Raw genomic sequence first — 17491 nt, forward strand, 5'->3', positions numbered from 1 at the left:
CCCATTGAAAAGAGACCTCCTTGCTGCTCTGAAGTTCTCTCTGTCTCCCACTCCTTTCTCAGACAGTTTTTGAAAGACGAAAAGTCTGCACACACACACACACACACACACACACACACACACACACACACACACACACCACCTTCGTACCTGGGCCTGACCCAGCTTGCCGAGGGAGAAGGGGCACAGCCCGGGTGAGCCGACTTCCGAGCCTCCTCACCTGGTCCCACAGTGCACCGCCTCCAATTAAATCAAAACGGTTTGTTTTTAATGGTCTTTTACGCTGACAAGTGGGCGATCATTTTGGGCCCACGAGCTGTCAGGGAGCTGAGGCAAATCCTCGGTTGATAATGCCCAATGCTTCCAATTAGGAGCTGCGGCCGATCCTGGCGCGCTAACGATTCCCCAGTCGCCCCCCAGGCCCCTTTGGCGCTGGCTGTTTCTTCTGCCTCCTCCACCGCAAATTACTGACACAAAACGGAAGGCCCCTCGTCTCCTCCGCCACGCCAGGCCCGGGCCCTGTTGGGTTTAATGAGCCGATGGAAGTTTCGTGGCTCCGGCGCTAAATTCTTTTCTTGTTTGACAGCTGCTCTGCTAAGGCGAGTGTTGACCTTATAAAAGATTTAGTGTTTCTCATTATTTTCTGTCAAGCTTCACAGTGATGGGTGGGTGGTTATCATTTGCATCCCAGGGTGTGTGTGTGTGCAAGCATGTGTGCTAGTGTGTGTGTGCACACGCGTGTTAGATGGGAGACTTGAGGTGGGGACAGAAATGGGGACAGAAAAGGGGTCTCCCTGTATGTCACACTTACCCTCCCCCGAGCCGAGCCATCGTGGCATCTTCCAGTGTGACATTCTTCTTTGGGAGGCCGAGATGATGGATGGTCCTGGGGTTCCCCGTGGAAGGAAGCCATGGTGGAGGCAGATGCTGAATGGAATGACCACTCTGAGGCTTGGGGTGTTTTAGGGGCTGCACTCAAGATCTCCTCAGGGGAACCCCATCTTTCTCACAAGGGTATAGACAGGCACAGCTTTCCCACCCCTGCTCCAAAGCCTGTTCGAGACTGTAACAGTTACAAAGGAAGATCCATTTTTCAAAATAGCTCATCTGAAGCTGGCAGTGGTGGCACCTGCTTTTAGTCCCAGCACCAGAGAGGCAGAGGCGGACGGATCTTTGTGAGTTCGAGGCCAGCTTGGTCTACAGAGCGAGTCCAGGACAGCCAAGGCTACACAGAGAAGCCCTGTTCTCCAAAAGCAAACAAATGAAGGCCCATTTAAGATAATTATGGAGGCGTGTATTGGTGCTGATTTTATTCTGGCACCGAACACGGCTTGGGGAGTCTACAGCTGTGCCTTTGCCAGGCCCTGCAGACTTCCCTGCCTCCTGAATCATTATGTTCCACCCTGCAGTGGAGAGTTGAGTCCCACATGCACATTGACTGTCCCAGGGCCAGGTGACCTGAAGCTACCTGAGGAGGGAAGAGTCCACATCCATCTTTGTTGCCTTGGGAAATGCTTCGAGGACCCACCCAAACAAATTTCTTTTTGTTTTGTTTTGTTTTTGAGACAGAGTCTCTCTGTGTAGCTGTCCTGGACTTGCTTTGTAGACCAGTCTGGCCTCGAATTCACAGTGATCGGCCTGCCTCAGCCTCCCAAGTGCTGTTTTGTTGTTTCGAGACAGGGTCTCTCTGTGTAGCCTTGGCTGTCCTAGACTTGCTTTGTAGACCAGGCTGGCCTCAAATTCACAGCGGTTCATCTGCCTCTGCCTCCTGAGTGCTAGGATTAAAGATGTGTGCCACCACGCCCAGCTTAAATAAATCTCTTATTTAGTTGTATTCCTAAATCCTTTCTTCTAATGTCCTATCAAGATGATTCTCTATGCAAAAGGAAATAAAATATAACCCACTTGAGAAAAATAGGTTAACTGGACTTGACCAAAATTTTTTTCAAAAATTATTTTTACTTGTTGGCCTTTGGGCTAAGATAAACTATATGTAGTTGGTAGTGCATACCTGTGAATCCAGCACGGGGACCAGAAATCCAAGGTTATCCTTGGCTATGTGGTGAGATATGGGCCAGGAAATCGTGTCTCATCTGAGCCTTGCACCTATGGATATATGAGGTACTCGGGTAACTTGACAATAAAGAGATAAATGCCCCAAATTCAACATGAACAAAGGACCTGAGCAGACACTGTCTGAAGATGCCATTGAGAGTGCCAATTAGCACACAAGATGCTCATTGGCCACTAGGGAAATGCAAGTCAAAGCCTCAGTGGGCCACCCTTGCATCGATGAGCAGGGCTACAGACAATATAAGTGTTGGCAAGACTTGGAAGACAGCAGAGTACCCATGTGTTGCTGATGAAAATCGGAAACGCTCCGCCCCACTTTTGCAAGCACACTTCAGCACTTTGCTAGAAGCCTAAACAAAGTCCCACAGGGCACAGCAGTTCTACTCTTGCCATGTATACCCAAGAGCTATGGAAACATACAGCACACAAATCCGCGTGCTCAGGCACTCCTGACATCCATGATAGTCAGTAGATAAGTAAATAATAGAAATAACTCAAACATCCATCTGGTAATAAGCAAAGAAAACACAGCCTTTACATGCAAGGAAGTAAGACTCAGTCATAAGAAATGGGGTGTGTCCATCCTCCAACCTGGGCAGACTTTGAGGACATCATGCCAAGAGACGAACGCTATCACCCAGACCCACAGGTCTACAAACTGCAAACTGTGCCAATCCACCGGGGCAGGAAGCTGATGGTGACTGCAGAGGCTGGGGGAGGGGGGAGCTGTTATTGGGTCAGACAACTTTTTGGGAATGGTTTGAGACAATGGTTTATATCCTAGGAACATGTCCAAACAGTTTATTTCTTTTCTTTTCTTTCTTTTTGTTTTTGTTTTTGTTTTTGTTTTGTTTTTGAGATAGGGTTTCTCTGTGTCATCCTATATGTCCTAGACTTGCTTTGTAGACCAGGCTGGCCTTGAACTCACAGAGATCTGCCTGCCTCTGCCTCCTCAAGTGCTGGGATTACAGGGATGTGCCACCATTCCAGCTTCCAAATAGTTGATTTCTACACTTATGCTGCTAAGAAAATAGTCAGGTCTCCAATCTCTTGTGATTGGTGTGTGTGTGTGTGTGTGTGTGTGTGTGTGTGTGTGTGTGTGTGTGTGTGTGTGTGTTCTTGTGTGTACACATCTGTGAGGGGCTGGACACACACATGTGCATGAGTAGATGTAGAGGGCAGAGAAACTGAGTGCTGTTCCTCAGGGACTGTTCATCTTCCTTTTCTTTTTTCCTTTTCCTTTAAAGGCAGCATCTTTCTCTTTTTCTTTTCTTTTCTTTTTTTTTTTTCTTTTTTTGAGACAGGGTTTTTCTGTGTATTTCTGGCTGTCCTGGAATGTTCTTTGTAGACCAGGCTGGCCTCCAACTCACAGAGATCCACCTGCCTCTGTTTCCTGCTGGGGTTAAAGGCGGGCACCCCACCCCACCAGCTAAGGCAGCATCTCTTATTGGCCTCCAACTCACTGATTTGGCTAGATTTGCTGGTTGGCAAGCCCCAGGGACATACCTGTCCTCCTTCTCCATTGCTGGCCTTGTAAGAGTGTGTGCCACACCTGGCTTAAAACAAAACAGAACAAACATGGGCTCAGGGAGTGAACTGCCGTCTGCACTATTTTCCGAGCCCTTCAAGTCTCTCGAAACAAATGAACAAATAGCTCCTCCCTTGGCTCTGAGGAGCATATTATGCAGACCTCGTCCTATGGAGGCCAGAGCAGGCTGCTGATTGACCTCTGATGATAGGAGTCTAGTGTGCCCTTACTCACACAGTAGGCCTCATGTGGCCAGAGGGGCAGCTCAACCTGACCCGAAGGTCTCTGGGAAGTCCAGACACACACCCCAACCTTGTGAGTGAGGCAGTTGGAATATTTATCCGCCAGCAAGAGCTTTATTGTACAATTTTGTTTTCAACCGTTACAGACTGGCCTTGCCAATCCTAGGACATGCTGGAGAGTGCCTGGTAGAGTCTCATTTGATTGTGTGACACCTGTGTGCACGTGAGTGCGGGAGCCAGAAGTCATCACCGGTGTCTTCCCTGCTCGCTCTTCATCTTTCCTCTTTCAGTTTTCCAACTCTGCTCTTTTTATATTATTGTGTTAATACATGCATGCGCGGGCAGGAGGGGTCATGACACAGTCGTGGAGGTCAGAGGCCAACTTTGTGGGGATCAGTTCTTGCCTTCAATCTGTACGTGGGCCCCAAGGATCGAACTCACCTTCCCCCTGCAGACGCATCACACTGCCCTCCACCTTATTTGAGACAGCTTCTTTCAGTGAACTGGAGATGGCTGATTTTGCCAAACAGCCTGGCCAGTGAGCTCCAGGGATCTGCCTGTCTCTGCCTCCTGGGTGCTGGGATTATAGGTGAGTGCTGCCACGTGTGGCTTCTATGTGGGTGCTGGGGATGGAGTTTGAGTCTCACACTTGGCAGCACTAAAGGAACACCTCTGTGGCCCCAGCATCTCATTTCTAGAGGCACAAAAGCCCATGATTTCTCCTGGCCTGGTGTGTCAGTCGACACAGACCTGGTTTTCTGTTCTGACTTTGCTGTCTAGTAGCAGGGCCTCTTCAGCCTGGTGTCTTTGTCTCTCCATTGGCTCTTCAGTCCCTCCCCCAACCCATGGCACTGTGAGTCAGGACAAGTGAGGTTCAGAGCTGAGCGGAGCCCTTGTGGGGAGGCAGGAAGTTTGCCTGCACAGCCCTGTTCGGATGTTCTTTGAAGCCCCAGCATGTGTCAGCAGGGAGGGTCGGATTCTGTGTCCTTGCTCCATCTATTTTTGGAGCCAGTAGCAAAAATAACAATTTAGGGGACCAGATGTCTCAGGAGAGACTGTTCTCATTAATTACTTAAACCACAACCTGCTACATCAGAGGGGAAGCTCCGGCCGGCTCGCCAAAGAGGTCTCGCCTACACTAGTGTTCTACTGGGGCCTCTGACCTCCAGCTGCCCCGAACTTGACAGAAATTACTGGCCTGGGACTGATCCATAATTTTCAAGTGCCTCTCATTAGAGCAGACAGCCCCTCAATCTTTACAGCAGGATCTCTCTCCCAGTCACCTGAGCAGTTGTCACTTAAAAAAAAAAACTCAACTAAGCCTCAGTGGCTGTCACCCCTTTGCTCCCCTCCTCCCTCCCCCCCCCCCCCCGCTGACTCCCTCCACCCCACCCCACCCCTGAGCTCTTTGGCAGATTTTCTTTCTTTTTTTCCTACTCTGGCTATTTTTCCTTCAGACCTCCCTTTGCTTATGGAGCTTCGGGCCTGTGTCTGGAAGGCTTGGTGTCCAGCTGGAGACCATGCCTGCCTAACAGAGGAGACAAGTGTCATTAGGCCCAACAATGAGTGTGGGCCAGAGGCTGGGAGCCTAGTGAGCTCAGTGGAACAGCTGCTTGGCCTGGGAGTGTGTGTGGCCATGGGTTTGAGTTTCCCTGGCCATTGCAAGTGTAGGAGGTGAGTACACACACACACACACACACACACACACACACACATGCACGCACGCACGCACGCGCACGCACGCGCGCACACACACTCACGCACACACACCACCACCACCCCACTTCAACTCAGGCACATTTGTCCAAGCAGCTATAAGACTGCAATTTGGAGCCAATTCTTGCTGCCCTGTCCCCGGAGGAACCCCACTGTGACTGTCTAAGACCACCCCTCCCCCATCTGTAGCAGAGGCTAAGGCTGAAGGAACATGGAACTGGCAAGAGAGGAGGAGGAGAAAGCAAAATGCTATCTGCCCTTGACCTTGAGCAAGTACACCCAGGCCACCCAGTTAGCCAAAGGCTATATGCACTTGACTGACACTGCATGTCCTGTGTGTCCTTTGTTTTTTCATATAAAGGGCATATAAAAGTGGGGGCTGGAGAGATGGCTCAGCCTTTAAGAGCACTGGCTGCTCTTCCAGAGGACCCAGGTTCAATTCCCAGGACCCACATGGTGGCTCACAACCCCAGTGCCAGAGCTCTGACACCTCCTCTGGCCTCTGCCAGCTTTGCACACACATGGCACACATGCATGCAGGGAAGCAAAAAAACAAAACAAAACAAAACAAAAAACAAAACAAAACAAAAAAAAAACAAAAAAAAACAAAAAAAAACCAAAAAAACAAAAAAAACAAAAACAAACAAACAAAAAAAAAACAAAAAACAAAAAAAACAAAAAACAAAAAAACAAAAAAACAAAAAAACAAAAAAACAACCAAACTCATACTATAAAAACGAATAGATCTTTAAGTGGCGCCATGCTTGCGTTCTAGTCTACAGCCATTTTCTGTGATTATCTTCATACAACCTCAAGGCTTTGAAGCTTTTAGATGTTGGTCCAGGTAAATCTGAGCAGGGCTGTTCTGCAGAGCCCCGCCCACTGCAGTGGCTCCTGGCAGTATGGATGGGGCCACGATATGCTGAGTGCTTGGCTTCATTTGATCTTAGTTCACTGGGATTTACAGAGCTGTGGGGTGGGGGGGTTGCTGTGCCAGGGGGGCGGGTATCTGCAGTGTCCACTGCCTCAGTCTGCCAGGCGCCATTGGTCCCCGTCAGGAGGATGTGCTCTGGGTCCCAGTGTTCCGTCCATGGTGCCACGAGGCTGTCTCATATGCGACTGTTAGTGGACACTCTGAAAAGCGCCTCCAGGTTCCCATGAGCTGAGATAGGAACAAGCACTACCTTAAAGTCCCAGCCTCTCTCAAATTAACATGCTCACTAACCACTAGCAGAAAGTTTATGCGTGTGCGCGTATGTGTGTGCACGTGCGTGCACATGTGTGCTGTAAGCATGTGTGTGGGGAAGGGGCACACTCACCTGTGTCTGTGTGTGCACCTGTACAGAGATCAACAACTTCTGTTGCTTTTCACTTTATTTTTGGGACGCTCTCCCACTGAATCCAGAGCTCACCATTTCAGCTGGACTGGGTGGCCAATGAGCGCCCAGGAGCTGCCTGTCTCCACCTCCACCCACCCCCCCCCCGCCCCCACTCCCCTGGTGCTGGGATTATAGCCACTCACCATCCCACCTGGCTTTTATGTGGGGGTTGAGAATCTGAGTTCGAGGCCCTCGTGCATGTGTGCTTGGGCAGGAAGTACTTTACTGACTGTGCCATCTGGCCAGCCTCCGATTTGTGTTAGATGAGGTTTCACTAGGTAGCACAGGCTGGTCTCAGCCCCTCAATACTTCTCTGTATTCCAATCGCGGGGATTACGGGTTCTCCTCACTGCAACCAACCAGCAACCATGCCTGTGCTTAATAGCTATGTTGCTGATCTGATGGGCTTGGAGAGGTCACTCTCAGGTCCCATGTTTTTGTGTCTGCTGGCCACAGAGGCCTCCCCTCCGGCAGCCGCCTTGCCCATTTTCACCATCACAGGATACACACCCTTTTCCCTGGCTCTGCATACAAGTCTCTTCCACTGGCCCCACCATCTTTTTTTTTTTTTTTTTTTGGTTTTTTGAGACAAAGCTTCTCTGTGCGGCCTTGGCTGTCCTGGACTCACTCTGTAGACCAGGCTGGCCTCGAACTCACAGCGATCTGCCTGACTCTGCCTCCCAAGCGCTGGGATTAAAGGCGTGCGCCACCACCGCCTGGCTCCCACCATCATAATCTGCATGTTTGCAATACGTACTTTCTCACAGGATAAACTTGGCCCAGGGGACAGATGTTCTAAATGAGGTAATGATGGTACACACCTGTGCTTGCACTTGGACAGTAGAGTCAGGAGGTTCAGAGGTCCAGGGCCATCCTCACCTATAATGTGAGTTCAAGGCTAGCCTGGGCTAGAGATTGGTGGGGGTGGGGTGGGGATGGGGGGTGGCAACAAACAGAAGCATCAACAGTGGGGGTAGGGGGTCGGGAGGGTGGGGGGAAAGGGGAAGGGCGGGTACCTGGTGTGAAGGATGCTCCCCAGAGCCTACTGAAGAGGACGGTGCTTGCAAGTGAAGCCCAGAGGGAAGCAGGACATGGTGGAAACCAGAGGGCAGAGGGCAAAGGGCAAAGGGCAGGCTGGCTCTGGCCCCAGCTGTCCCCAAGTTCACTAGAGACACAGAGATCTGTGTTCTTTCTGCCTCTGGACTCGGAATTCTCCACCTGTACTGTGTCATACTCCCAACAACTCTGCCAGCCCTACATTTCTGAGAATCTTTTATTCAATCCAGCTGCCAGTGAGGGGATAGTGACTTCCAGACACATTGGGGACAAACCTATGATGGCATCTGCCATCAGCTCCCAGCTTGGGCTCACTGACCCAGGCCACACTTACTGCTTTCATTTTCTTTAATTTGTCCAAATTCCTGCCACTTCAGACCTTAGTTTGAAGGTCTGGGACGTTTTTCTTCTTCTTTCCTTCCCCTGGGCAATGTTTCTCACCCTCTCTAGAGACTCTGCCTCTCCCCATAAGCGAGATTCTCCTGTCCCAGATCTCACTTCACAGCTCCCCTGTAAACTGTAATTTGGCAGTTGTGTGCTTAGCCACTGTGCCACTGGACAGTGTGGGCAAGGCTGGGCCTGTCTTCCTCTATGGTGTCTCTAGGGCACTGTGGCGCAGACTCAAATGTCTAGATTCGCATAGCACCCCACTTTTAAGCAGGGCCACACCTCTGTTGAGCAGAGGGGGGTTACCAGTTTTCCCGAGTCCCCAGGCTGCTAGCAAAGCCAGTGGCCAGGCCTCTTATTTACCTGCACTGACCTCAGAGCGGCTCAGAGCTCCACTCAGCAAAGCTGTCTCCTGCCAAAGCCATTACAGTTTCTTAGCTCCAGGCAGAGGCAGACTGAAGATGGCTTAATCTAGAAGCATCTCAGAAGGAATTCCTAACACCACTGGCTCTCCATCATTGGCTCCCCAGGGCCTCTCGGTCATGACCATGAGGGGGTGGGGGGCTCTCAGGCTGATACTTAACGGGGTCCTCCAGGGTGGCAAGTGGTTTTGTAAGGGGAGCTATTGTGGAAGATGGGAGCGCAGCCCCAGAGCCTGCCTTGAAGTTCTGATCTTCCTGCCTCTGTCCCACCCCCCACCCCCTTACCCCCACCCCCCACCCCCACCCCAGTGCTAGGATTTGCAGGAGTGTGCTACCATAAATAACATTGTCCAGTTTATGCAGTGTTAGGGGAAACTCAGGACCTCATGCATGCTAGGCAAGAGCCCTCTTCCAGTTGAGCCAGTGCCTTCTTTTTCTGGAGACCCGCTTGCTTGCGTTAGCTTCCAAGGGAGCCAACAGGCTGGCCACTAAACAGACAGCTTGAGTCTCACTCCACAGGCCACTCCAAGCCCAGGAGGTCTACACTCCCTCTCACCCCTGTTGACACTATATCCCCTCGAGAGCCTACCTTCCCTCCCGGTGGCCCCAGGTTCACCCTCAGTGACCACCCAAGGCCACACAAGTTATATCCTTTCTTCTCGATCCACTCCTCTCTTTCTTGGGTCCACCCCACTTAACCATTTCTCCAGGGCCAGGCCTCACGCTGAAAGACCGTGCCTCAAAGAACCCCGGTGCTCCATGTGCATGCTCACCCAAGCTCCCACTGTGAGGGGGTCCAGTGCAGAGACTGTCCTACAGTGGTGCGCTTGGGGCTCGCCACAGAGTCAGCCTGGTGCTGCTGAGGGCAGAGCAGGTGAGGGATGCCCATGGCCAGTCTCTGAGAAGGACTTCCCATGCCCCAAACACCAAGTGAGTAAGCTCAGGTGATTTGGAACTTGGATTGATGACATGTAAGCTTAGCTGGGCATGGTGGCACATGCCTTTAATCAGGAGGCAGAGGCAGGTGGATCTCTGGGATATTGAGGCCAGCTTGGTCTAAGTAGGGAGTTCTTAGACAGCCAGGGCTATAAAGAGATATGAGTTTAACCATCACAGCTGGCAGTTGGTGCTTAATCATGTATTCTAGATGGATGGATTGACGTGTGTTTTTGGTTCAGCGGGATTGTTTGCTAAGCGGAGTTTGCAAAACGAACATGTCTCTGTGTGTGGGCGTTTGTGTGTGCATGTGGAGGTCAAAGGTCAGCCTCTGGTGTCCTTTCTCCTTAGTCGATGCTTACCTTAGTTATCTGTAAAGTTTTCGTTTATTTTATGTATGTGAGCACTTTGCCTCTACGTATGTAAGTGCATTGCATGCATCTGCACCCTTGGATGCCAGCCAAGGACATCGGATCCCCTGGAATTGGAGTTACACGTGGTTATGGACTGCCTACCATGTGGTCTTGAAACTAAACTCATGGGCCTCTGCAAGAGCAGCCAGTACTCTGAGGCGTGTCTCAGCCTCTGCTCCCTGGGGCCTGGGACTCCTCAAATAGGCTAGCCTGTCAGCCCCAGGTCCTGTTTCTTTCTCTCTGGCCCTGGGGTTATAGACAGGTACCCCCACCCCTGGTTTGTCTGTAGGTGCTGGGATCAAACTCAGATCCTGTTGCTTGCAAGGCAAACACATTACGGACCGTGGAATTTCGGCTCTGTTGCTGGGATAAATACCCTGACAAGAGCACTATTAAGCTCCAGGTTGCTGTCCATCATGGCAGGGAAAGGAAGGCAGGAGCTTGGAGCAGCTGGTCGCATCCGCAGTCAAGGCTTGGTAGTGCTCGGCTCACTCTCTCTGCTTACATGGTTCAGGAGCCCCTCCTGGGGAATGGTGCTACCCTCAGTGGGCTGTGTCTTCTCACATCAAGACATGCGCCCAGTCCAAAGCGACGTAGGCAACCTCTTGTGAGAGTCTCTCTTCCCAAGCGATTTCTTGATTATGTCAAGTTGACAATTGAAACCGGGCAGTACACTAGTTGTGCTATCGCCTTAGGACCCACAAAAGAACATGTCCAATGTGCCCTCTCTTGCCGTATGTGAGTCAGCCAAACAGATCTGTGGGGCCTCCAACTCCTGTGGGAGTGTCCAGGATGCCCTGAGCTCTCGGTTCATTTTTGGAGGCTCCTGTAACAAATCAACCCAAACTGGGGGGTGGGGGGACATTAAACAATAGAAGGTTATTCTCACAGTTCTGAAGAACAGAAATCCAAAGCTAAGGTATGGGCTCCTCCCAAAGGTCCTGGGAGAGGCTCTATCCTGCCTCCTCCAGGTTCTGTGGCTCCTGGCATTTCTGGGCCACGGTCCAGCACGTCAGCCTCTTTCATGGCCTCCTCCGTGTCTTCTATCACTTAAAGAAATGCCAAGGACTAGGAAATGGCTCTTCTGGTAAAGATGTTTGCCAGAATTCATGTGTAACAGCCGGGCAATGGTAAGCTAAGCGGCAGAGACATACAGATCCATGGAAGCCGGAGTCAGCTGGCCTGGCCTCTGTGGGGGAGTGCTGGGCCAGTGACCAAACCCAAGGCTGTCCTCTGATCTCCACCCTCATACCATGCATGCACCCATACCCACAAGAACACACACACACACACACACACACACACACACACACACGTGAAAACCAACCAACAGGCAAAGTACTATTCTGGGCTGGGGAGATGTTTCAGTGGCCGGAACACTTGTTGAACAAGCCTGAGTGCCCGTATTGGAATCCCCAGGGCACCCCTGAAGAAGGTGGCGGGTGCCGAGGAAGCAGAGGCAGGTGGCTCCCCAAACCTCCCAAGCCAGCCGGCCATGCTAAAATGGTGTGTTCTCGTGTCCATGAGAGACCCTGTCTCATAAACTAGAGCGAGGGGCAACGGAGGAAGCCATCTTCTGTCCAGTTGGCCTTGAACTCTGTCTTCCTGCCGCTGTCACCAGAGTACTGGGATTACAAGTGTGCGGCTATTTCTGTATCTTTTTTTCTCTTTCAAAATTTATCTTTTCTTTTTCAGTGTTACAAAAACCACATCATTTTTGTTTTTGCTTTTGTTTTTTTTTTGAGACAGGGTCTCTCTGTGTCAGCCTTGGCTGTGTCTCACTCTGTAGACCAGGCTGGCCTCGCATTCACAGCAATCCACCTGCCTCTGCCTCCTGAGTGCTGGGATTAAAAGCGTGTGCCACCACGCCCGGCTACCACATGTGTTTTTAGATGTTATTATTGTGTGCATGTGTGTGATGAAGATGTGTGTGGAGGTCACAAGACAATTTTGTGAAGTTGTTTTTCTGCCTTCACCTTTCTGTGGGGCCCGAGGATGGATCTCAGGTCATCGGTCTTGGCAAGCAGGCGCCTTACTCCTCAGCCGTCTCAGCATCCATGTTTATTGACCTTAAAACAAAGCTTAAGTGTTGGAGAGATGGTTCAACAGCTAAGCAAGCTTTGCAGGGCTGAAGAGATGGCTCAGTAATTAAGAGCACTGGCTGCTCTTCCAGAGGACGGCAGCTCTGTAACTCCAGTTCCCAGGGGATCCAACACCCTCTTCTGACTGCTAAAGGGCACCAGGCACATGCATGTGGTGCGGAGACATACATGCAGGCAAAATACCCACACACATAAAAATAAATAATAATTCTAACAATTAAAAACATTGGTTGCTCTTACAGAGGTCCAGGTTTTGGTTCCTAGGACCCACGTGGCAGCTCACGACTGCCTATAGCTAGAGTTCAAGGGGATCTAGCACCCTCTTCTGGTATTCACAGGTACTGCATGTACACAATGGACCATACATGCAAGCAAGACACTCACACTACATAAAATAAGAACAAATAAATATTTAACAACATGATAACACAACAAGGTCCCATTAATTTTCCCAGCTGGCCTCAGGTCTGAGTTCCTTATACCTCAGCCTGCCCAGAGGCTGGGATTTTAGGAGTGAGCCACCATTCACCATGGAAGATTCTTCTTGGAGGAAGGAAAAATATTCTGCACAATGTTAAACATTTTTGTAAAACTGTGCCTGTTGATACTATTATGGAAACATTATAGGAGTAAAATGTTTATAATTTTAAAGGCAAAATCGACTGATAACCAGCTACTAGGACAGAGCTCCATGATCAGAGTGCCTCCTAGAGACTGGGAGGCCTAAGAGGACCCCTCAGCTGGGTGCCCAAGGCCCACAGACTCCCTGTACCACTTTGCTGAGAGGTTTCAACTGTCTTTTGGAAGCAAAGGGTTTCTCTGCCATCTGTCCCCTGGGGGACCAGCCAGACCCCTGCTCTGAGGACTGTTGGGCGCTGAACCGGAGACTGCCCGCCAGCTTCCTTCTTCTCCTTCTTTCTCTCTGATATTTTATCCTCTTCCCTGGGTGCCCCTCTCACCGTTTGCTACATGAAGGCTGTGAGCTGGTGCTGATGGTGGGGGATGGCTCAGTGGGTAAAGTGCTCGTTGCTGCACTTGGATTCCCAGAACCACGGTGCGGGAGCCAGTTGTGACTGTGCACGCCTGACACCTTAGTCCTGGGCAGGGGAGGGTTCAGAGGCAGGCAGACCCCAGGCCTAGCTATTTGGTGGGGTTCAGTGGGAGACCTTGTCACAAAAATGTCACAGCTCCTTCTAGGGACTGGAGAGCTAAGAGAGCTGGCCGTTCTTTAAGAGGACCCAAGTTCAGTTCCCAGTGACTCGTAACCACCTTTAGCACCAGATCCAGCAGATCAGAGAGACTCTTCTGGCTTCTGCAAGCACCCGCCCATATGTTTCTCACACGCACATACACACACATACACACACAGTCACACACATACACCACAACCATTCACGGATATACACACACAGACACCATACCTACTCACACATATACACACACAGACACACACATACTCACAGACACACACACTTACACACACCTTGATTGCTAACCCCGACACAAACCTACAAGGCTAACACTGTTGAGGAGAGCCTTATGTCTGACTGAGGCCCCGCATTATCCTGAGGCCACCAGAGCTCCTGACAGTACAAAACATGTCAGCCCTCTACCTCAGCCATCCCATCTTGACCTTAAGCTACAATTGAACTGGGTAGGCCGGCATGCCCTCACTTTGCCTCGGAACGCCCTGCACATCCAGCTCGCCCCAAGTCTTCTTCGGGGGACCCCGTCCTCTGAACCCTCCCAGCCTTGGATTCAGGCTGTTATTGTATACGCTGACCCTCCCTGGCAGTAAGGAAGGAACGTGGAACTTGTTAGGTGACATTTGCTCTCCTGCAGGGGTGGATCTGTGTCCTCCGTGGTCCTCAGTGTTATGCCCCTGTGTCTGACCCAGGGCTGTGATCAAAAGACGGGAGTGAATGAGAGAGGACGAGGAGGCACGTTAGCCACAGCCCACACTCTCCGGCCATTATGGTATCCCAAGGAGAACTGCTGTGTTGGGGAGGTTGCACTGGTGGGGGGGGGGGCCTTGTCTCCCAGCATCTGGAACTATCTATTCCAGGGGCAGCAGAGGAGGAGACAGCTTCTCAGCTTGCCCCTATTTCTGGAGAGGGAAGAGCAAGCCGAGCAACTGAAGGCACAAGATCTTGCCCTTTTTTTTTTTTTTTTTTTTTTTTTTTTTAGTTTAAGATTTTATTTTATTTTATTTTTAATTTTTATTTAATTTTTTAATTTATGTGCATTGGTTTCAGATCTTGTAGTTACAAACAGTTGTGAGCTGCCATGTGGAATTGAACCCGGGTCCTTTGGAAGAGCAGGCAGTGCTCTTAACCACTGAGCTATCTCTCCAGCCCCTAGTTTAAGATTTTAAGGCTGTATTGTTAAGTGTATGAGTGTTTTGCCTGCATGTATGTCTGTGCACCGTGTGTGTGCCTGGTATCCAAGAAGGCCAGAAGGATCCCTGAGCCTGGAGTTACAGATGGTTGTAAGCTAACACGTGGGTGCTGGGGACTGCTGCCTTTGCCCTGGCTCCTCCAAGCCCAGAGCTACAGCACACACCTTCCCTACCCGCCACCCCCCCCCCCCCACAGCTGCGTTCCTTAGTACCCTAAAGCTGAGGCTTGGGGAGGTACAGGGAAGCACAGGACTAAGCCTCAATCCCCTGTCCTTTCCCTCTGTCCACAGGTGGCATCCCATCTTGCTACATTCCCCACAGAGGCTGATCGACAGAGAGCCCTCAAAGCCCACAAGGAAGAGTATGCAGTGCGCCAGGGAACCCTACGGATGGGCAACTACACGCACCCCTAGCCCTTCCCACAGGAGGGGCCGCCTTGATGCAATAGAAAAATCCCCCCCCAAAAACCCCTTTTTCCTCCCTCTCCCAAACTCCAGGAAGACATTCCTACCTTTTGACACAGCTCTTTGTCACAGGGACCTCAGATTCAAGTCTTAGGTTACTTATTTTCTTTATAAGAACCCTGAGCCCCACCCTTTTGTTAACCAATGCCAGCCTTGCCTTACCCCCAGTTTCCCTCTGCCTAGGAAGCCACTGTCATTCTCCTGAAAGTTTTCCTCATCCTCTTCCTCATCTCCTTTCCTGCCTCTTTCTCCTCTTCCTTTTCTCCTTCCATTTTCTCCTCCTCCCCCTCCTCCTTTTCCAGGAGCCCCGCTCTGCCTCTTTGCAAGTCTTAAACTGAAAAATACAGTTTTTAATAGAAACAAATACATCCAGGCTAAAAGTCGATTTCACGGTCCTGCCTATCAGGCGCCAAGAACGACCTGTGTATTTTCTGCATGGAGTGTAACACCGGCAGGCTTTGAAAACCCTCATTTCTTATTCCAAACATGAGTTTTAATTGCCCTTCTGGGGATGTCTGGGGTCTCGACACGACAGGATTCTCTCTCTGGGACCCCTGACAGCAGGAAGAGCCTGTGGTTCATTACACAGGGCCAGCACCCCACCCCCCTCAGTGCTGTGGCTCTGTCAATCAGACAGACCAGCATGGACTTCTTAAGACTACCTGGCTGTCGCTCACCCCTCCAAAGGAGACTGCCTTGTGCGGTGCAAGGAGCTGAAGAGCTTGGAATATATCTCTAGGACCTTGAGTCCCATCTTTCTCTGGGGTCTTTGGATTCTCTCCACAAATTACAAACTGATTTATTTTAAATTTAAAAGATGACTTGTCCTCCTGCCCTGCTGTCTTTATTTGAAAACAAACTGTAAAGGGAACAAACTAACTTGAAACGTGGATGTTGCCACATAGAGCTTTTCAAGGTATACCTCTACACCATGCCACAGGGCCTTCCTCTGACAGGCCAGTTGTTTGTTTGGTTTTAAGATTTTAGTTATTAAAAAAAAAGATTTTAGTTATTTATTTTATGTATATGAGTGCTCTATCGGCACATACCCCTGCAGGCCAGAAGTGGGCAACAGATCCCACTATAGATGGTTGTGAGCCACCATGTGGTTGCTAAGAATTGAACTCAGGACCTCCAGAAGAGCAGACAGTGCTCTTAACTGCTGAGCCATCTCCCCAGCCCCAACAGGCCAGTTTTTGAGACTCTAAGAGCTAGTCTTAGTCACTGTTCTATGGCTGTGAAGAGACGCCATGACCAAGGCAACTCTTATAAAGGACAACATTTTAACTGGGGCTGGCTTACATTATCATCATGGTGGGAAGCATGGCAGCATGCAGGCAGACATGGTACCGGAGAAGGAGCTTGAAAATTCTGTATCTGGATCCACAGGCAGCAGAAAGAAAGAGCCACTGGGCTTGACTTGAGCATTTGAAAGCCCAAAGCCCACCCCCAGTGACACACTTCCTCCACCAAGGCCACACCCAGTCAAGCCGTGCCACTCCCTACTGACCAAGCATTCAAATCTATGAGCCTGTGGAGGCCATTCCTAGTCAAGCCACCACAGAGCCCGGCAACTTGAAGTTCTCAGGACACACCTGTGCCCCCGCCCTGCTGGCACCTGTGCCCCGACCCAGCTAACACCTGAATTGGGAGTCTGGCATTTATTCATTTCTAACCCAACCCCACACATACAGAACTCTGTTTCCCCCAAACCTGCTTCCTCCTCTGTCTTCACAGGTCATAAGTGACACTATGCACCCAGCCTCGTAAGTTCAAACCTGCACTTGCTCAGGCTCCTTTAGATCTCACATCTAACCCACACACGCCTCTAGGGCGTAGTTCAGGTGGTAGAGTGCTTGCCCATCATGTACAGAGCCTGGGTTCCATCGCCAGCATGGCACAAACCCAGCACAGAGGCGCACACCTATAGTCCCAGCTCTTGGACACGGAGCCATGAGGATCAAGGTTACATAGTAAGTTCAAGGCCAGCCTGAGCTACGTGCGACATAGTCTTAGAAAAAGAAAAGAGAGCCAGGCAAGGTGGCACATGCCTTTAATCCCAGCACTTAGGGAGGCAGAGGCAGGTGGATCTCTGTGAGTTCAAGGCCAGCCTGGTCTACAGAGTTCCTGGACAACCAAGGCTACACAGAGAGACCCTGTCTCAGGGAAAAAGAAAAGAAAACCTGGGCATCATGATGCACAATTTTAATATCAGCACTCAAGAGGCAGAGGCAAGAGGATCTCTGTGAGTTCGAGGCCAGCCTGGTCTACAAAGTGAGTCCAGGACAGCCAGGGCTACACAGAGAAACCCGTATCTCAAAACAAACACAAAGGCAGAAACAGAAGTGAAATGAAAAAGAAAACTATGTGGATGT

At 50.5% G+C, this 17491-nt stretch overlaps 1 protein-coding gene across 1 annotated transcript in view; it reads left to right on the forward strand.

The window, feature by feature from the left end:
* Positions 1-15090, forward strand: part of Cfap77 (cilia and flagella associated protein 77) — a 126419-nt gene extending 111329 nt beyond the window's left edge. The window contains exon 6 of the mRNA XM_051166563.1: positions 14943-15090. Coding sequence (XP_051022520.1) covers positions 14943-15065 — 123 coding nt within the window. The 3' untranslated portion in view covers positions 15066-15090. The remainder of the gene's footprint in view (positions 1-14942) is intronic.
* The last annotated feature ends 2401 nt before the right edge of the window (positions 15091-17491 follow it).

Source organism: Acomys russatus, chromosome 24 (assembly GCF_903995435.1).
Source record: "Acomys russatus chromosome 24, mAcoRus1.1, whole genome shotgun sequence".
Taxonomy (NCBI): domain Eukaryota; kingdom Metazoa; phylum Chordata; class Mammalia; order Rodentia; family Muridae; genus Acomys; species Acomys russatus.